The sequence below is a fragment of the Sapajus apella genome, unplaced genomic scaffold, assembly GCF_009761245.1.
Source record: "Sapajus apella isolate SASKATOON/1434 unplaced genomic scaffold, GSC_monkey_1.0 scaffold130, whole genome shotgun sequence".
In the NCBI taxonomy this organism is placed as follows: Eukaryota; Metazoa; Chordata; class Mammalia; order Primates; family Cebidae; genus Sapajus; species Sapajus apella.
The window spans coordinates 4,104,750-4,125,553 of NW_022437070.1; the positions used below are offsets into that span (position 1 = coordinate 4,104,750).

The 20,804-nt window shown below is 46.4% G+C and overlaps 1 protein-coding gene across 1 annotated transcript; it reads right to left on the reverse strand.

Moving 5' to 3' along the window:
- Positions 1–10,408: 10,408 nt before the first annotated feature.
- On the reverse strand, positions 10,409–13,622 carry TEX101 (testis expressed 101). Its single transcript, XM_032262832.1, has 5 exons — positions 13,390–13,622; positions 13,133–13,276; positions 12,820–13,002; positions 11,016–11,144; positions 10,409–10,850 (listed from the first exon to the last, which is right to left on the reverse strand). The coding sequence occupies exons 1-5, from the start codon at positions 13,592–13,594 to the stop codon at positions 10,621–10,623; spliced, it is 891 nt and encodes a 296-aa protein (XP_032118723.1). The 5' UTR covers positions 13,595–13,622; the 3' UTR covers positions 10,409–10,620.
- Positions 13,623–20,804: the final 7,182 nt, after the last annotated feature.

Below are 20,804 nucleotides of genomic sequence, written 5' to 3' on the forward strand. Positions count from 1 at the left end.
CAGGAGGTGGAGGTTGCGGTGAGCCGAGATCGCGCCATTGCACTCCAACCTGGGTAACATGAGTGAAACTCCATCTCAAAAAAAAAAAAATAAATAAAAAATAAAAAAAAATAAAATTCCATCTCAAAAAAAAAAAAGCCCTTTGTTAGGCACTCAGCCTTGCGATGCTAATCTGCTGAGCTGGAGGCCACCTTAATAAAATCCTCCTGTTTCACCCACTGGTCTCTCCAGTCTCCTGAATATTCTGCAGCAATAGCTCACTGCAACCTTGAACTCAGGTTCGACTGCCTGGGCTCAGGCGATCCTCCTGCCTCAGCCATCTGAGTAGCTGGGACTACAAGTGTGTACCACCATGCTTGGCTGAGAGAGGATTTAGACTTACTTTTTATTTTTTTGGAGACAGAATCTCGCTCTGTTGCCATGCTGGAGTGCAGTGGTGTGATCTTGACTCACAGCAACCTCTGCCTGCCTTCTGGGTTCAAGCAATTCTCCTGCCTCAGCCTCCAGAGTAGCTGGGATTACAGATGCCCACCATCAGGCCTGGCTAATTTTTTGTATTTTGTTAGTAGAGACGGAGTTTCACTATGTTGGTCAGGCTCGCCTCAAACTCCTGACCTCAGGTGATCCACCTGTTTCGGCCTCCCAAAGTGCTGGGATTACAGGAATGAGCCACCATGCCTGGCCTGACAAAATATTATAACGAACCGCATGTAGCTGTCAACTAGCTTCGATAATGATCACCTTGAAATGATGACCAATTTCATTTATCCATCTATCCCATATTATAATGAAGTAAATCTTGGACATTATTTCATTTTTCATTCATTTGTAAATCCTTCGTGTCTGTGCTTGTGTGTATATATATATATATATATATATTTATATGTGTATATATATTATATAATATGTATGTATATATACATATATATGCATACATATATATGTATATATATATTTATACACACACACACACACACACTTTTTTTTGAGATGGAGTCTCTGTTGCCCAGGCTGGAGTGCAATGGTGCCATCTGGGCTCACTGCAACCTCTGCCTCTCAGGTTCAAGCGATTGTCCTACCTCAGCCTCCCAAGTAGCTAGGGTTACAGGTGCCTGCCACACCTGTCTAATTTTTGTATTTTTTAAAATTATATATATATATTTTTAATTGCATTTTAGGTTTTGGGGTACATGTGTAGAAGATGCAAGATAGTTGCATAGGTACACACATGGCAGTGTGATTTGCTGCCTTCCTCCCCTTCACCTATATCTGGCATTTCTCTCCATGCTATCTCTCCCCAACTCCCCACCCCGCCGCTGTCCCTCCCCTATTTGCCGCCAACAGACCCCAGTGTGTAGTGCTCCCCTCCCTGTGTCCATGTGTTCTCATTGTTCAACACCCGCCTATGAGTGAGAACATGCAGTGTTTGATTTTCTGCTCTTGTGTCAGTTTGCTGAGAATGATGTTTTCCAGGTTCATCCATGTCCCTTCAAAGGACATGAACTCATCATTTTTGATGGCTGCATAATATTCCATGGTGTATATGTGCCACATTTTCCCTGTCCAGTCTATCATCGACGGGCATTTGGGTTGGTTCCAGGTCTTTGCTATTGTAAACAGTGCTGCAATGAACATTCGTGTGCATGTGTCCTTATAGCAGAACGATTTATAATCCTTTGGATATATACCCAGTAATGGGATTGCTGGGTCAAATGGAATTTCTATTTCTAGGTCCTTGAGGAATTGCCACACTGTCTTCCACAATGGTTGCACTAATTTACACTCCCACCAACAGTGTAAAAGTGTTCTTATTTCTCCATATCCTCTCCAGCATCTGTTGTCTCTAGATTTTTTGATGATCGCCATTTGTACTGGCGTGTGATGCTATCTCAATGTAGTTTTGATTTGCATTTCCCTGATGACCAGTGATGATGAGCATTTTTTCATATATTTGTTGGCCTCATGTATGTCTTCTTTTGTAAAGTGTCTGTTCATATCGTTTGCCCACTTTTGAATGGGCTTGTTTGTTTTTTTCTTGTAAATCTGTTTTAGTTCTTTGTAAATTCTGGACATCAGCCCTTTGTCAGATGGGTAGACTGCAAAAATTTTTTCCCATTCTGTTGGATGCTGATTCACTCTAATGACTGTTTCTTTTGCCATGCAGAAGCTGTGGAGTTTAATTAGGTCCCATTTGTCTATTTTGGCTTTTGTTGCCAATGCTTTTGGTGTTTTGGTCATGAAGTTCTTGCTTACGCCTATGTCCTGGATGGTTTTGCCTAGATTTTCTTCTAGGGTTTTTATGGTGTTAGGTCTTATGTTTAAGTCTTTAATCCATCTGGAGTTAATTTTAGTGTAAGGTGTCAGGAAGGAATCCAGTTTCTGCTTTCTGCACATGGCTAGCCAGTTTTCCCAGCACCATTTATTAAATAGGGAATCCTTTCCCCATTGCTTGTTTTTGTCAGGTTTGTCAAAGATCGGATGGTTGTAGATATGTTGTGTTGCCTCTGAGGCCTCTGTTCTGTTCCATTGGTCTATATCTCTGTTTTGGTACCAGTACCATGCTGTTTTGATTACTGTAGCCTTGTAGTATAGTTTGAAGTCCAGTAGTGTGATGCCTCCCGCTTTGTTCTTTTTGCTTAGAATTGACTTGGCTATGCGGGCTCTCTTTTGGTGCCATATGAAGTTTAAGGTGTTTTTTTCCAGTTCTGTGAAGAAGGGCATTGGTAGCTTGATGGGGATAGCGCTGAATCTGTAAATTACTTTGGGCAGTATGGCCATTTTCACGATATTGATTCTTCCTAACCATGCACATGGAATGTTTCTCCATCTGTTTGTGTCCTCTCTTATTTCATTGAGCAGTGGCTTGTAGTTCGCCTTGAAGAGGTCCTTTATGTTCCTTGTTAGTTGTATTCCTAGGTATTTTATTCTCTTTGTAGCAATTGTGAATGGCAGTTCGTTCTTGATTTGGCTCTCTTTAAGTCTGTTATTGGTGTATAGGAATGCTTGTGATTTTTGCACATTGATTTTGTATCCTGAGACTTTGCTGAAGCTGCTTATCAGTTTCAATTTTTGCATTTTTAGTAGAGACAGGGCTTCACCATGTTGGTCAGGTGGGCTTGAACTCCTGACCTCAAGTGATTCACCACCACCACCGCTCCCCGCCCCGGCCTCCCAAAATGCTGGAATTGGAGGTGTGAGCCACTGCACCCAGCCATTCTGTATATATATGTTTTTTAAAAAGATGAGCCTCCCCCGACCCTTTTTTTTTTTTTTTTTTGGATGGAGTCTTGCTCTGTTCCCCAGGCTGGAGTGCAATGGCCCAATCTCAGCTCACTGCAACCTTTGCCTCCAAGGTTCAAGCAATTCTACTGCCTCAGCCTTTCGAGTAGCTGGGATTTCCGGCATGTGCCACCACACCTGTCTAGTTTTTGTATTTTTAGTGGAGACCGGGTTTCACCGTGTTGGCCAGGGAGGTCTTGAACTCCTGACCTCAAGTGATCCACCCGCCTTGGCCTCCCAAAGTGCTGGGATTACAAGCATGAGCCACCGAACCTGGTTGAGCCTACCTCTTTAAAAAAATAAACATGTTGGCTGGGCACAGGGGCTCATGCCTGTGATTCCAGCACTGTGAGAAGCCGAGGTGGGCGGATCACCTGAGGTTGGGACTTTGAGACCAGCTTGACCAACATTGAGAAACCCTGTCTCTACTAAAAATACAGAATTAGCTGGGCATGGTGGCACATGCCTGTAATCTCAGGTACTCGGGAGGCCGAGACAGGAGAATCACTTGAACCCAGGAGGCAGAGGTTGTGTGGTGAGCTGAGATCATGCCATTGCACTCCAGCCTGGGCAATGAGAGCAAAACTTCATGTCAAAAAAAAAAAAAAAAATTAAAAAAAAATGAATGTGCCACATTCTGTAAAGATAAAGTTGCAAGAAAAAAAAATGTCACTAATCATCATATCTATTAATGGTTAACTTTCTTGCAAAACCACCAGAGAAAGCTATTGGCCATGCAAAGTAGAATTTACAAGGCTAATTGCAGCAAGGGAGAACAAAGTTCAGTCATGACTCACTCAAAGTTCAGTAGTGACTCAACAGTGTCACAAAGGGGAAAATGATGTAAGGATATTTGAGGTAATGCATTAAAGCAAAGAGCTGGGCAAAACTGGGCAAAGGGCTAGGTGCAGTGGCTCACACCTGTAATTCTGGCACTTTGGGAGGCCAACGAGGGTGGGTCACCTGAGGTCAGGAGTTCAAGACCAGCCTGGCCATTCATGGTGAAACTCCATCTCCACTAAAAATACGAAAATTAGCCAGATGTGGTGATGTGTGCCTGAAATCCTAGCTGCTTGGGAGGCTGAGGCAGGAGAATTGCTTGAACCTGGGAGGCAGAGGTTGCAGTGAGCCGAGATGGCGCCATTGCACTCCAGCCTAGGTGACAGAGCGAGACTCCATCTCAAAATTAAAATAAAATTAGATAGAGAGTATGTGATAATAGTGTAGGATTGGTGAACACAGCAGAATGGAGGTCTTGAGACAAGTCTTGAGAAGCAAACTTGTTTGATAAGTGAGATTTTTGCTCAGGTGAGCTGTGTGGCATCCTGAGAGGAGAATTATTTGCCCAGATTAGCAAACTGTTTGCCTAGATAAATTGGATTTTTGGATTTTCCTGAAGCAAACAATGAGTTCTTTACTGTTTCACAGTCTTATCATTCCAGGCAAGACTTTTTTGGAAGTCAAAAACAGGTAAGTCATGTTGAAATACATGGTCTCAGTTCTCATATCTAATAGAATTTAAGATACCTACCTCATTAAATAGACAATCAATGAATGCATTTTCCTAGCTGTCTCATAAAAGTATTATTTTGCATCTGATTCCTCAAGTCAGGATCCAAGCAAGGTCCACAAATTGCATTTGATTTTGTGTGTTTAAGTCCCTCTTAAACTCTAGCTTCCCTCACTGTTTTTTCTTCTCTCAAATGTATGTTTTGGTGAAGTCGGGTCATTGTCTTGCTGTTTCCGCAGTCTGGAATTTGCTGGTTCCATCCCCACAGGTGTTTAACATGCTCTTTTCTCCTCTAAGTTCCTTTCAATTTGGTAGTTACAATGGATGCGGGCTGGGTGCAGTGGCTGGCACCCGTAATCCCAGTACTTTGGGAGGCCAAAGTGGAAGGATTGTTTGAATCCAGGAGTTTGAGTGCAGCCTGAGCAACATGGTGAAACCTTGTTTCTAAAAAAAATAAAACAAAAATTAGCCAGGCCTGGTGTTGTGTGCCTGTCAGCCCAGCTACCTGGGTGGCTGAGGTGGGAGGATCGTTTGAGCCCAGGAAGCAGAGGCTACAGTGAACTGCACTCCAGCCTGGGTGATAGAGCAAGACCCTGTCTCAAAAAAAAAAAAAAAAAAAAAACTGATGCAGGATGGACAGGCCCCCAAATTAGGGTTTAGGCTGGGAGGGTTCTTGGCTTTGACCAGGAAAGAATTCAAGGGCGAGCCCTAGGTGTTAGGCAGTAAATTTTATTGAATGGTACTGCTCCCTGCTGAGCGGGGATGACTCATTGGCAGTGTGCCCAGAGTTGGCAACCTGAGAACTCTTGGCAACTGCATTTCTACTCTTACAGCCACTTCAATTAATGCAAATTAGGGGTTGGGTTAATGCAAATTAGGGGTTGGGTTAATGCAAATTGGGGGGGTCAATGCAAATTAAGGAGTGGGTTATTTAAGAAGTTTCTGGGAAAGGGGTAGCAACTTCCAGATCCTTGCCATGGAAAGGTGTGGTAACTTCTGGGTCATTGCTTTGGCATTTGTAAGCTGTCATGGTGCTGGTGGGAGTGTCTTGAGCTAACGAGCAATAAGGGCAGCTAGGATCGCTTTTGCTGCCGTTTTCTGTTTTTGTTCAATTTCTTCACTTTATTCTGTCTAGACTAGATCCTGTTTTAGTCAGCGGGGCTGTGACCAGAAAACAAGTCTTGTCAATTGCCTACCTTAGAATTAGTGATCTAAGCTATTCAGCTTTTAAAAACCTGACAAACGGCAATTTCGAGGGTCTCCCACTGCCGGTTTTGTCTTCCTCCAGCCTGTTCTCAACATAGCCGCTAGGGGGCTGCCGTGGGCAAGAGAAGTCAAAACATATTATTATCATGCCCGTACATAAACTTTTTCTTTTTTTTCTTTTCTTTTTCTCTTCTTTTCCCCTCCCTCCCTTCTTCCCCCCTCTCTCCCTCCTCCATCTGCTTCCTTCCCTCTCTTTTCCTTCCTTCCTTCCTTTTTTATTCTCTCTCTCTCTCTCTCTCTCTCGACAGGGTTATGCTCTATCATCTAGGGGGAGGAGTGCAGTGGCATGACCTCAGCAAACTGTCTGCCTCCACAGTTCAAGGCATCCTCCTGTCTCAGCCTCCCAAGTAGCTGGGACTGCAGGCACGGGCCACCACGCCCAGTTAATTTTTGTATCTTTTGTAAAGACAGGATTACACTATGTTCACTATGTTGCCCAGGCTGGTCTCAAACTCCTGAGCTCAAGCAATCCACCTGCCTTGGCCTCCCAAAGTGCTGGTACTATAGGTGTGAGTCATTGCACCCAGCCCTAAGTTAAAATTTGATTTTGGTGTGCTTCTTCTTCCTCTTTAGGGAGATTTAGCAAACTGACACAATGGGGACTGGCTGCCTAAGGACAAAGACAGGGAATTAGCTAGAGTAGCACTTAAACTGCAAGAGAGTGGTATAAATCAAAGAAAATGACTAAGGCAAGTCTTAATTATTTTTATTTTTTATTTTTGCCAAGGTTTAGGGCATGTCAAGGAAAAAGAAACACAAAACCACAGGAACATCTGTGATCTCTGCTTTTTTCAAAGAGGATTTGGGGACATCAATATTTAAAGGGGGGAAAGGAGTGGGCAATAGGAGAAAGAGGAAAGAAAAAAAGGAGAGCAGATAAAAAGGAGAAGTGGTTGCATTCTTTTGAGGCTTTGATCAGCCTTCACCGAATCCACATTTTACATGTGAAAGGAGAAGGTAGAGGAACAGTCAATTGTGCAGTCATCTTGCCCTCAGTGAATCTGCATTTTTTTTTTCTTTTTTTGAGGCGGAGTTTCACTATGGTTGCCCAGGCTGGAATGCAATCACATAATCTTGGCTTACTGCAACCTCTGCCTCCCAGTTTCAAGTGATTCTCTGCCTCAGCCTCCTGGATAGCTGGGATTACAGGGACCTGCCACCATGCCCGGGTAATTTTTGTATTTTTAGTAGAGATGGGGTTTCACCCTGTTGGCCAGGCTGGTCTCAAATTCTTGACCTCAGGTGATGCACCTGCCTTGGCCTCCCAAAGTGCTGGGATTACAGGCGTGCACCACTATGCCGGGCCAGATTTGCATTTTTACATAAAATAAACTAGACATCTGGTAGAGGAAGCAGTCAAATAGGCATTTATCTCAGGTGAGCAGAGGTATGACTTCTGGTCCTATGAGGACAAGCTGTTAATTACATTGTAAGGGTGAAACTCATCAACAGAACTGTTTTTAGGGTAAAGATCTTGGGGCCCACAAGGAATTTCCTTGTGGCCAAATTATGAGCAAGGCCTGCTGGGGAGGTGTATAGCCTTCTCTCTTTGCAGCTGTGTATTTAGGAACAAAATCGGAGGCAGTTTGGTGTAAGTCCATGCCCAAGCCTGGCTTTTCCCTTTAGCATAGTGAGTTTGGTGTCCCAAGATTTTTTTTTTCTTTTCTCGGTGGGTAGAACCAGAGAACTTTCTAGAAAGAGCTTGGTTGGCATATATATACTATGGCCAAACTCCCCAGTCTTTTGGGAGGGGAATAAAGACTTGCAATAAAAGTCTCTCCTCCCACCTCCGGTGCCATTTACTGTGTGCCAATTAAGCCTTAGTAAAGGTTTTTTTTTTTAAAGAAGAAAATATCAATCTTCCCCTTACCCTCACCATCTTTTACTTTGCTTTATACACCTCTGTATCATTTGAGTCTTTTATAATAAGAAAAGATAGAGCTTATATATTTTTGAGTAATAAGTAAAATAAGCATAAGAATTTTCCAAAAAATACTTCCCCCCGGTAGTCACAGGTCCCCATTCACCATACCCTAATGAGTCCTTCCTCCCTCTCTCCCTCCCTCCCTCCCTCCCAAGTCCACTGCAGAGTCATTAAGTCAGCCCCTGGGAAGGGAAGGAATGAAGTAGAGTGGGAAAGGGACAGACAGGACACAGAGTAACGGGGCCCACTGTAATGAGAGAATCTGTCTTTTTTTGATGCAGACTCACATCCAGGCTGAAGTGCAGAAGCATGATCATGGCTCACTGCAGCCTCAGCCTCCTGAGCTCCTTGTTTTGTTTTAAATAAAAAACAAAATTCTAAGCCATGCCCCCCTCCCACCAACCATCTGAATAGACCCCTCCTCTCAGTCAGGGCTTTAGAAAGTTAACCTGAAAAACTGGTACAGGCCATGCCGGCAAGGAAGGGTTGACCATGCCTCATTATACCCTCCTCCCTTTTGGATTTTGGGAAAAGCTGACCAGGATGAACATCAACACAGATCATAAGTCTGATAAACATTTACAATGTATTCTCTCTGAAGTCTGCTACTTGGTAGCTTCATTTGTGTGATAAAACTTTGGTTTCCACAATCCCTTATCATCCTAACCCAGGCATTCCTTTCTATCGATTCCAGGTCTTTAGATGATAACTCTTTTAACCAATTGCTGATCAGAAAATCTTTGAATCTACCTATAACCTGGAAGTTTCCTCTATTTTGAGTTGCCTTGCTTTCTGGACTGAAACAATGTACATCTTTTTTTTTTTTTTTGGCGGGGGGAACGGAGTTTCGCTTGTTACCCAGGCTGGAGTGCAATGGCGCGATCTCGGCTCACCGCAACCTCCGCCTCCTGGGTTCAGGCAATTCTCCTGCCTCAGCCTCCTGAGTAGCTGGGACTACAGGCATGCGCCACCATGCCCAGCTAATTTTTTGTAGTTTTAGTAGAGACAGGGTTTCACCATGTTGACCAGGATGGTCTTGATCTCTTGACCTCGTGATCCACCTGCCTCGGCCTCCCAAAGTGCTGGGATTACAGGCTTGAGCCACCGTGCCCGGCCAACAATGTACATCTTACATGTATTTGATTGCATCATGTCTTCCTAAAATGTCTAAAACTGGACTGTGCCCTGACCACCTTAGGCACATATTTTTAGGGTCTCCTGAGGGCGGTGTCATGGGCCATGGTCACTCATATTTGGTTCAGAATAAATCTTTTCAAATATTTTAGAGTTTGACTCTTTTTGTGGACATAAGTGATCATCCCACTTCAGCCTCCCGAGTAGCTGGGACTATAGGCGAGCACCACCATGCCAGGCTAATTTTTGGATTATATTTTTTTGGAGAGATGGGGTCTAACTATGTTGCCCAGGCTGTTCTCGAACTCCTGGGCTCATGGAATTCTCTCGCCTCTGCCTTTCAAAGTGCTGGGATTACAGGTATGAGCCACTGCAGCAGGCCCATGATTGGAGAATTTGGAGTCTGATTTTTCTCATTTGGCCATACCTCCTAGTTTTGGGAAAAGCAGCAAAGGAGAAGGGACTTACAGAGTGCCTACATAAATTGGTTATGAGTAACACATAAACAAGGCACAACAAACTGTGGAAGGCCACAGGAGGCCTCTGAGGAGGAAGGCCTCTCCATGCCTCATGTTCCGGTGCAGGGTGACCTAGGCTCTGTTACCATAAACACTGTGCTCAAGGACGTAAAACCCCTTTGTAGCACTATGACGTAGCCAGACTTGTAAGGCTCCTTGTAAGGTCCATGTTTCATCAGCTGTACATAGATAATAAGCTAAAGATAACCACGTTTTTGTTTTGTGAAACTCCTAAACTACCACTGTTATCGGTCCTTAGGATGACATACCAGTTTTGACTCACTGATTCATCCACCATCACTCCACCCCTACCCTATAGATCAAAGTGATTGTAATCAATAGTGTGGATGATCAGAGCTCGGGGCCTTCGCTGTCTCCTCCAGTAATGAGTGATGGCCCCCTTGTCCCACTTTCTCTCTTAATCTGTCTTTTTCTCATTCCTTTGTCACCACTGAACTCGAGGCACCCACGTGTGATGTAGGGCTGGTTCCCTACATCCTAGGACCCCAAAACAGCAGCCTTAAGATTGGGCTGGGAGTGCTCTGGAAGAGGCTAATGCTAGTTACTTCTCCAGCTAGCAGGAGGAGTTAGCATATTAGATTGAAAGGAAAATCAGACTTTAGGTCAAAATATCTAAGTTCTTGCCTTGGCCCTGGCCATAGCTAAATGTAGAAAACTCACTGAAGTTTTCCAGATCTCAAATTCTCTTTCTGGAGAATGGGTGGTTTGGAGAAGATGAATTGTAAAGGCTCTTTTAGCACTAAAATTCCACTTCTATTGTTGAAACACACAAAATCACAGCAGAAATGTTTGTTAGTAATGACTACTGCATACAAAAATCACAGCAGAAATTGTATTAAAAATGTCAAATACATTCATAGTATCTCTGTTCTCCCTTAAATTCCCACCTACACGTCAACTTGTTGAACCCCAACAGTAAGAAGGCTCCCAGCCAAAGATGTCCTCAGAGCCAGGTCCAAAGTGCCTTCTTAGGAAAAGTGAATAAATGATGGCAGCAGCAATGGCAGCAGTAGCTGTAACCCCCAAACAGGAATGGGAAGACAGGTTGCTCCGTTTTCAGTCTTTCGAGATTGAGTAAGAAGCTGACGTGGGCACACTTCCCTCACAAACATGGGCCCTACTGCTAAGATTCCGGACATCAGCCTACAGTCAATCATGGCTGTACAGCCTCTGACCTCCACAGATGACTCAATGCCACCTATGGAACAAGGAAGGATGGGGGGAGAGAGAGATGTTTTAGGAAATCAGAGGAGAATCCAGTCCTCCCTCATCCCTGGAGAGCTCAGTGTCAGAATCTCTTGGGAGCTACTCAAATGTCTGGTTTTCCAGGCTCTGAAACGATCAGATGTTCATTTCAGTTTACCTCCAGTGATCTCAAGTTTTCCTTGATAGCATCGAGTTGTACCATTGGGACAGGGAAGAGGAGGAGCACTGAAACAAGTCCCCAAAGCCACACAGGTTGGGCAATGGAGGGTTGCTGACACAGTGGAAGCTGGAGGGAAACAAGAGAGATGGTTAAGGGCAGGCCCTGTATCCAGAGATGTCGTTCCTTGCTGTCTTCTCTTCCCCAGGTTTTTCCTGCAGATGCTACTCTAATCAAGGCCCATTACTGCAGCCTCCCCATCCTTCCCCAGCTGGTGTTCTCTGCTGTGAAATCTCCATCTATCGGGCTTCCAAACTCTGTGCTGAGGTGTGAAGATACAGAGATGAAAACAACATAGTTCCTGTCATCTAGCATCTCTAAGAGAAAGACATGTAAGTAATTAACTCAGTAGCCGCTGTGTTCAAGGTATAATGACAAAGGAATAGAGGAATACTGAACTACCTAAAAGAATTTGGTAAATATTTTCAAAGAGCTGATACCTGAGTTGACATGAGGATGAATAGGGGCTAGCTAGGTGAAAATGGGGTCTGGAGGAGTAGTAAAGGAGACAGCAAGGACAAAGGTCAGGTGGTATGAGCCAGTTTGGTGGATCTGGGGAAATGTGAGAAGTTGCAGGGCTGATATTCAGCTTGTAGGGACAGCTGTTTCTTTCAGCTGTTTCTATTTGTTTGTTTTTTATGGCCGGCATCCATTTTGATTGGCTAGTGCCATCTACATTGTTTTTTTTTTTTTTTTTTTTTTTGTTGGGGTTTTGCTCTTTTTTCCCAGGCTGGAGTGCAATGGCGCGATCTCGGCTCACTGCAACCTCCGCCTCCCGGGTTCAGGCAATTCTCCTGCCTCAGTCTCCTGAGTAGCTGGGATTACAGGCATGCGCCACCATGCCCAGCTCATTTTTTGTATTTTTAGTAGAGACGGGGTTTCACCATGTTGACCAGGATGGTCTCGATCTCTTGACCTCGTGATCCACCCGCCTCGGCCTCCCAAAGTGCTGGGATTACAGGCTTGAGCCACCGCACCCGGCTGCCATCTACATTGTTAAGCATTTTGAGTATTAGCCCCAGTTAGCACACAGTAAATGAGAGAGGGAAGAGAGGAAAATGAAGCTGAAAAGACAGGCAGGGCCAAGTTACTATAGGCCTTGTAAATTTGGGGAACTGGGCTGTTCTCATGCAGCAATGGGAAATCAATACTTGTTAGACTGATAATACCACCCTACTCAGAAACCTACACTGATGTCTGATTGCTTTTTTTATTTTATTTATTTATTTGAGACAGAGTCTTGTTCTGTCTCCCAAGCTCGAGTGCAGTGGTGTGATATCGGCTCACTGCAACCTCAACCTCCTGGGTTCAAGCAATTCTCCTGCCTCAGCCTCCCCAGTAGCAGGGATTACAGGCGTGCGCCACTATGCTAATTTTTGTACTTTCAGTAGAGACGGGGTTTCACCATGTTGGCCAGACTGGTCTGGAACTCCTGCTCTCAAATAATCCACCCACCTCGGCCTCCCGAAGTGCTAGGATTACAGGTTTAAGCCACCGCACCCGGCCTGTCTTATTGCTTAATAAACACAAAACCCAATTTACACTCCAGCCTTCGCTGGTGTCTCTCTGCTCTGAGAAGTGTTTAGATCCCAAAAAACAATTCAAAAAAAGAAAATTACTTGAACTGTGAGATACTTTGGGATGGGGCCACTTAGACTAAGCCAAGTCAGAATTCCAAGAGGGGCCATACACAAGCGCTTTATGGAGTTTCTCTTGGCACCTATCTCCCTCACTTCCAGGGTACCTGTGGTCCCACTGAAGTCCCAAAAGTGAGACAGGCCATCTTTGTCATTACAGAAGGAATCCTCGCAGTAGTTACTGTAGGAGATCACGGTCAGGCCGGGAGGTGGAGAGTGCTGGACAATTGTTATGGCCTCCGCCTCTTCCAGGATGCAGCCCTTCGTGGCCAAAATGGCTGTCTCAGTCCCTGTTATGAGACAGGAGGGACAGGAAATGGATGGTGGCCCTCACCATTGGCCTGGGAAAAGGGGACAAGCATTGGCATGGACATAATCACCCTCCCCCTGACCTGGCCCAGCTGTCCTATCTCATTTCACCTGCTTTAATCATTAGCACGGTTTCCTGGCAAAGAGTCTCTCTGTCACAAGTCTCAACTTCCTCTGTGGTCCAGTTAAACATATTGCTTGGATCCGCTTCCAGAGTCATAGACAGACCCTTTTGACAATGCAGCTCTAGGTCCGCTGGGGAGAAAATGAGAAGATAAGCACTTCTCCATGCGCCAAGGCAGCTCCTTTTTCATCATCAATCCACCTTCTGTGACACGACTGCTCTCCCCTATGTCCCCCATACGCACAGGTCAGGAAGGAGGTTCCTAGGACCAGGAGGATCAGCAAATGCTGGATACGAGGGGTTCCCATGGCTTCTTCTGGAGAGGTTTGGGAGGAGCTGGTCGGGATCTGTGAATTTGATGGAGAGAATGCAACTTTACAGCCAGAGCGTGTGAGATCAAATAAATCTAGGTCCTGGCAAGTACTGAACTCAGGGTGCGGTGTTTTCATCTCCTTTTTTTTTTTTTTTTTTTTTAGATGGAGTCTCATTCTGTTGCCCAGGCTGGAGTGCAGTAGCTCAATCTTGGCTCACTGCCTCTGCCTCCCAGGTTCAAGAGATTCTCCTGCCTCAGCCTCCCGAGTAGCCAGGATAACAGGTGCCCGCCATCACACCTGGCTAATCTTTTGTATTTTTAGTAGAGATGGGGTTTCACCAGGCTGGCCAGGCTGGTCTTGAACTCCTGACCTCAGGTCATCCGCCTGCCTCGGCCTCCCAAAGTGCTGGGATTCCAGGCCTGATCCACTGTGCCCGGCCTCACAGTGGGGTCTATGGTGTATATGACCATGACCTCTGAAGTCGATCTGCCCCTAACCAGCTTGTGAGCTGGAGCGAGTTCACAGGCTTATCACGTTTTCATGGTTTTAATTCTCAGGCCCGGCCACCCAGTGCCCCTCAACTTCAAGGTCAGCAGTGTGGTCCCGAAGGCCGCTTCTCCCTCAGCCTCAGGGGTCCAGGTTCACCCTCACACCCTCTCAGGGACCCAGGATCTCAGCCCCCAGCCCCAGCCCCATCAGAACCCGGATTCTGAGAGCCCAGCCCCGTCCTAGGTAGGGATCACGGAGTTTGGGTTCCAACCACCTTTTCCCGCGGGACACGCCATTCTGGGATGCTCCCCTCTCAGCCCCGGGAGCCCAGGCCCCTAACCCTTTTTCCCCTCAGAGCCAGAATCTCGGTCCCCAGCCTTCTCTTTCCTCAGAATCCAGGAAACTGAGTCTCTAGCCTTCTTTTTCTTTTTAAAGAGGCAAAATTCCCGCCGGCTTCCAAACGACGCCTCACAAGAATCTGACGACGCCGAAGGTGCGGCCTGGAACGCCTTCTTCCGGGGCCTGGCCTTCGCTTACCACGGAAGGCGGGGCCAGCCTGGCCACACAGCGCTCGAAACTCCATTGGTGGACGCAAAAGCATTGGGTAAGTTCATTGGATGAGCCTGGAGGAACGTGGCACCTCATTGGCCGCAGAGAAGTCAATTCCTGGCAATCTTGGAGGACGCGCATGCTCAGAAGGTGGGTGGCGGGCAAACTGGCGGGAAAAGCCTGCCTGCTTTTGTAGCCCCAGGTAGGCAATGCAGGGTGGGCAGTGCGTTGCCGGATGGCCTAGTCTGGCCCTTTTCTCTCTTGTCTCTGCTTCTCCAGCCATACTAGGAGGTCAAACCCTTGGCCCTCATCCACCCAACTTATCTCCCTACCCAAATGGCCTCTCACGTTCCCAGCCTGGCCTCTGCCTCAGCACCCACCTTAGTGGCCCTGGCTGTTGGGAGTCAGCTTGGTCTCTTCACTTGCAGTGGCCCCTGCGCAGCCCAGCGTCGTCCTCTGTTTGCACCATTGCCCCAGCCTCCTCGTGATTGGGCTGAATCCAGGAATGCCTGTTTCAGCGTCACTTCGGGCACCCTGAATACATGCATGAGCAGTAGCTGTGATGGGACAGGCTGCTGTCAGATGGAACCCACGTGTCCGTGTCAGGACCATGAACAAGACAGGTCACTCGGATTTGTTGCTCATGGCTGACAGTTCTCTTTCACACCTATGTAAGCTTTCTCTCTCTTTCTTTCCCTCCCTCCCTCCCTTCCTCCCTCCCTCCTTCCTTCCTCTTTCTCTTCCTCTTTTTCTCTCTCTCCCTTTCTTCCTTTTTTCCTTTCTCTCTTCTTTCTTTCTTTTTCTTTTATCTTTTTCTCTCTTTCCTTTCTTTCTTTTCCCTCCCTCCCTCCCTCCTTTCTTTTCTTTTTCTTTTCTTTTCTTTTCTTTTTTCTTTCGCAGTCTCACTGTATACCTCACACTGGAGTGCAGTGGTGCAATCTTTGCTCACTGCAACCTCCTCCTCTCAAGTCCCCAGTTCAAGCAATTCTCCTGCCTCAGCCTCCCAAGTAGCTGGGATTACAAGCATGCAGCACCATGCCCAGCTAATTTTTGTATTTTTAGTAGAGATAGTGTTTCACCATGTTGGCCAGGCTGGTCTTGAACTCCTGACCTTAGGTGATCTGCCCACCTCGGCTTCCCAAAGTGCTGAGATTACAGGCATGAGCCACCATGCCCAGCCTCAGTTATTTCTTTATAACTGTGCAAGAATGCCCCAATATACACCCCCTTGAGAAAGGTGGCTCTGTCTTTATGGTGCAAGAGAGATGGACAGATCTTCCTTAGCCTGAGCCAATCTCTGTTTTTCCCAGAGCTTCAGTGTCCTCATCTAGAAAATTAGGAGGTTAGTCCAGAGCAATGGTTGGCAAATAATTTATGAAAATCCATAGAACATTTGTAAAAAAGAAACAAACTCAATGGCTAAATTACGGTGAAGGCATCTTTTTTGTTTTTTTTTTCTTTTTTTGAGACGGAGTTTCGCTCTTGTTACCCAGGCTGGAGTGCAATGGCGCGATCTCGGCTCACCGCAACCTCCGCCTCCTGGGTTCAGGCAATTCTCCTGCCTCAGCCTCCTGAGTAGCTGGGATTACAGGCACGTGCCACCATGCCCAGCTCATTTTTTGTATTTTTAGTAGAGACGGGGTTTCACCATGTTGACCAGGATGGTCTCGATCTCTTGACCTCGTGATCCACCCGCCTCGGCCTCCCAAAGTGCTGGGATTACAGGCGTGAGCCACCATGCCCGGCGAAGGCATCTTTTTATATAAGCACTGTGACACCACCATTGTTCACTGGATTACTGCAATACACTCTGCCCTGGCCCATGTGGCTATTCCCCACCTGGCACCAGAACGATCTCTTAACTGTAAGCCACACTACATCACTCCTGTTTAAAACTTTCTAATGGGCCAGTCACGGTGGTTTAGGTCTGTAATCTCAGCACTTTGGGAGGCTGAGGCGGGTGGATCACCTGAGGTCAGGAGTTTGAGACCAGCCTGGCCAACATGGTGAAACCCTGTCTCTACTAAAAATGCAAAAATTAGCTGGGCATGGTGGTGTGCCTCTGTAATCCCAGCTACTTGGGAGGCTGAGGCAGGAGAATCACTTGAACCTAGGAGGTGGAGGCTACAGTGAGCCCAGATCGCACCACTGCACTCCAGCCTGGGTGACAGAGCAAGTCTGTGTTTCAAAAAAAAAGAAAACCTTCCAATGAATTCTCATTTTACCCCAAGTAAGATTCTAGGCCAGGTGCCATAGCGCATGCCTGTAATTCCAACACTTTGGGAGGCCGAGGTGAGAGGATCACTTGAGCCCAAGAGGTAGAGGTTGCAGTGAGCTGAGATCACACCACTGCACTCCAGCTCTTGCTCTGGTGTACATGTCAGTGTGCATGTGTGCATGGGCATGTGTGTGTCTGGTTCCTTCCAGCTGTGCTGATCCATCTCTGTGTACACAGAGACCTCTGGTCATCTGCCCACTTTGGCCTCCCAAAGTGCTGGGATCACAGGCATGAGCCACCACACCTCTCCTTTCTTTGTGTTTTCAATGTATGTACTGCAAGTATTTTCTCTCAGTTTGTGACTTGTGTTTTTGCTAGTAAGAAAATAGTATATTTTAAAAGAAGTTTTTCATTTTAAGAAAATCCCCCAAAATCAGATTTTTTTTCTTTTATAATTTGTTTTTTTTGTGTGTCCAATCTAAAAATCTTTGTCTACCCTAAGGTCACAAAGTTTTTTTCCCTATGTATTTTTCTAAAAGATGTATAGTTTTGGCATTTACATTTAGGTTTATGATCCATTTTGCGTTTTTTCCGATAGTGTGAGGTAAGATTGAAGTTCATTTTCCCCTGTTAGATGCCTTTATTATGACTATATAAAGCATTTAGGCATAACCTTAACAAGAAGTTCATAAAACATATATAAGAAAACTTTTAAAACACTCATAAAGGACAAAAAAGTCATCTTCAAAAGATGTAAAGGCATATCCAGTCTCTTTTCTATCATTTTATTATGAAAATTTCCAACCATACAAGAAAATTGAAAAAAAAAATGGGCCGGCATGGTGGTTCACACCTGTAATCCCAGCACTTTGGGAGACTGAGGTGGTTGGATCACCTAAGGTCAGGAGTTGGAGACCAGCCTGGCCAACATGGCAAAACTCCATCTCTACTTTTTAAAATGTATTTCAGAGTGAGTTGCAGAATTTAGTACCTGTAAGCCCTAAATACTCCAGCATTTATGCCATTAACCAGAGTTTAATATTTGTTTATATTTTAGGTGAAATTTACATGAAGTAAAAAGCACAAAGTTGGACTATACCATTTGATGAGTTTTAGTTTTTTGCCTTTTTTTAAAGCACGTGATAGAATGAGAAGGTACATTTGATGAGTTTTGAAGGTACACTTGATGAGTTTTGAAGGTACATTTGATGAGTGCATACACTCACACAACTCCTTCCAAGACATGCAGCATTCCCATTGCTGCAGTGAGTTCCTTCCCAGCCAATCCTCAAGCCCAGTCCCACCTCCAGACATATTTTGCTGAGCAAAAGAAAGCTTACCCCAAAGTGTCTACATTGTGTCAATTCCTCAACAGGCAATGCTAATCTATGTGTATTGCTTTTTTATGCAGTTTGACCAATCTGTACCTGTAAATTGAAATTTTGCCCTGTTAACATTGTTTGGTCTAAAGCTGCCTCCCTACTACTTTAAATTTGGTCTGAAGGTTTCTCCATACATAGTTTCTCCATACATCAGGTTAGAACTGTAACCTAACCTGATTGTGTAAACAGTCTGTAACCTACTATTGTAAAAATAGCTGAGTCTCAGCCAATCACAGGCAGCTAACTAACTTCGAACCTGGTTCAAATAAGGCAAGCACCCAACTGTTACCAGTCTAGCTATTATTTAACCTACCTTAGTTTCTTCTACATTACTTTCTTCTGTGGTAGATGTTATTCAACCATTTATGGACAGATGGAGCACCCTGAAGTTTCTCTGAACCGATTCTTGTTCTGGAAGCATTATTCAATTAACCTGCTTTTTTTTTTTTTTTTTTTAAAGATGGGGTTTCTCCATGATGACCAGGCTGGTCTTGAACTCCTGACCTCAGGTGATCCACCCACCTCAGCCTCCCAAAGTGCTAGAATTACAGGCGTGAGCCACCGTGCCCGGCAACCTGCGTTAAATTTAATGTGTCTGAAGTTTTTCTTTTAATCAGCCCATTAATCTAATTATTGATTTGACTGAATGTAGATCTATCCTTTAACTTTTGTGAGATGGAAGTAGAATCAGGTCACAGTATCAGGTAGCACCAGGCCTCCAGGTGTTCATGAGAATTCCCAGGTATCCAGGGGTGGGATCAGGCCACAGTGTCAGATGGCAGCATCCGTGCTTGAGAAGTTTCCCATGGGACCTCAGGGAGCCCAGGACGTTGCTCCATAGTCCAGGGATCTTTGGGATGGGAAGAGTCCAGGCTGACTCACTGTGAGGACTTGCTGAAGCTGCTTTCCCTGTTAGTGCAGCCCTCCCTGGATCCAGGGCTGGGGTGACCTCGAGCTGCAGAGATCTCTCCAAAAAAAAAAAAAAAAAAACAAAGACTAAAGTCTCTGGTGCGTGCAGGCCCTTCTGGGAGAAGGCACTTCTCACGGTGGGCGTCAGGGCGGGGTATGACCCTGGTTCTGGAGGGTGGTGTGGCTCCAGAACGCACACGCATCACTGAAACATCCCGGTACCCCCAACTCGCCTTTTTTTTTTTTAAAGAGGAGGAGGGGTGTAAGGCCAGTGACCAGGCGGACCCTCTTCCCCTCCCCCACCTCTCGGCCCATGGCCCAGATGGCCACACGCGCAGCTGCCGCCACCCCTCGAATAGGGGCAGCAGGGCCACCTCCGACGTGCCTTGGCCGTTCACTCCCGGAACCCGGATCCAGCCCCGGGTAGAGCCCGGGCAAAGCGGAGTGAGAAGATCTGGCTGGCTCCCAGGCGGGACGCTGCGGGGGGTGACCCTCACCGCCCCTCCACCCCCGGAGCGGGCACGTTCCTTGCTGCCCTCGGAAAGCCCAGAGGGCGTTGCGGGCTCCGGCAGGCTCGCGGGAGAGACGGCGCCTCTTCCCATACCAGAGGCCGGGGTGGGGGGATGGAGGCGCGGGTCGGGGACCCCCGGGATTGAGGAGGGAAGTCTGGCTCTGCACTCACGCTGCGAGGCGGTCACACGCCTGTGTGGAGGGCTGACTTTCAATCCATCCCATCCAGGGAGCTGCTCTGCTGCAGAGAAAACTCGGACCCACAAGCAGCTCCTCTGGGGATGGTTTAGGACAGGTTCCCCACGAATGGGCCTTGCGTGAAGGGCGACTGGCCAGCCGCCCTTCCTACTGAGACAATGAGCTCTCCGCACGGGGCCGCAACCCTGCTGCACTGCGTCCTGCTGGCGGGGACTGTGGGGAACGGCTCTCCCAGGCCAGCCGAGGCTCCATGGCGCTGCCCTATAGTTCTGTCTGGGTGGATTCTGATTTAGAGGCGTGAGCCACAGCCCCAGCCCCAGCTCAGGTTTTCTGAGTGGGTGAACAACCCAACCTTGGTGAGTTCTGTCTTCCAATGATACGAAGAGCCCACATCCGAGGATCAAAAGGCGTAAAAAGCCACCGGGCATGGTGGCTCAGGCCTGGGGTCCCATTTACTTTGGAGTCTGAGGCGGGAGGATCACTTGAGGACAGGAGGTTGAGGCTGCAGTGAGCTATGGTCGCACCACTGCACTCCAGCCTGGCCATAGAATGAGACCCTGTCAAAACAAAACGAAAACAAAAAACACCGGATTTTTATGAACGCTTTCCTGCTACAAATCAGTTATTTCTGACACCTGTTTAAAACGCAAAAGGTCAGAAGGATCCTAACCCTGCTTTCACCGTCTGAATTCCTGCTGCAAATCAAGACCAAGGAGCTTTCTTATTACATGGAATATCGTTTCCCTTCCTTTTATACTCAATAATTCTGTATCCTTCTAATATTTTATTTTTTGAGATGGAGTCTTGCTCTGTTGCCCAAGCTGCAGTGCAGTGGCACGATCTCAGCTCACTGCAACCTTTGCCTCAAGCAGTTCTCCTCCCAAGTAGCTGGCATTACAGGTGCCTGCCACCACACCCGGCTAATTTTTGTATTTTTAGTAGAGACGAGGTTTCAACCTGTTGGCCGGGCTGGTCTCAAACTCCTGACCTCAAGTGATCCACCTGCCTGGGCCTCCCAAAATGCTGAGATTACAGGCATGAACCACTGCGCCCAACCTCCTTCCATTTGAGATGTCTTTTTTTTTTTTTT

Excerpts from the sequence above, each read along its gene's own strand:
- TEX101 (XM_032262832.1), bottom strand. The coding sequence starts at position 13,594 with ATGAAAACACCGCACCCTGAGTTCAGTACTTGCCAGGACCTAGATTTA. Across the intron at positions 11,145-12,819 it reads GGACTTCAGTGGGACCACAG|CTTCCACTGTGTCAGCAACC; the intron begins GTACCCTGGAAG and ends GTTTCCCTCCAG. Across the intron at positions 10,851-11,015 it reads AAAACTTGAGATCACTGGAG|GTGGCATTGAGTCATCTGTG; the intron begins GTAAACTGAAAT and ends CTTGTTCCATAG.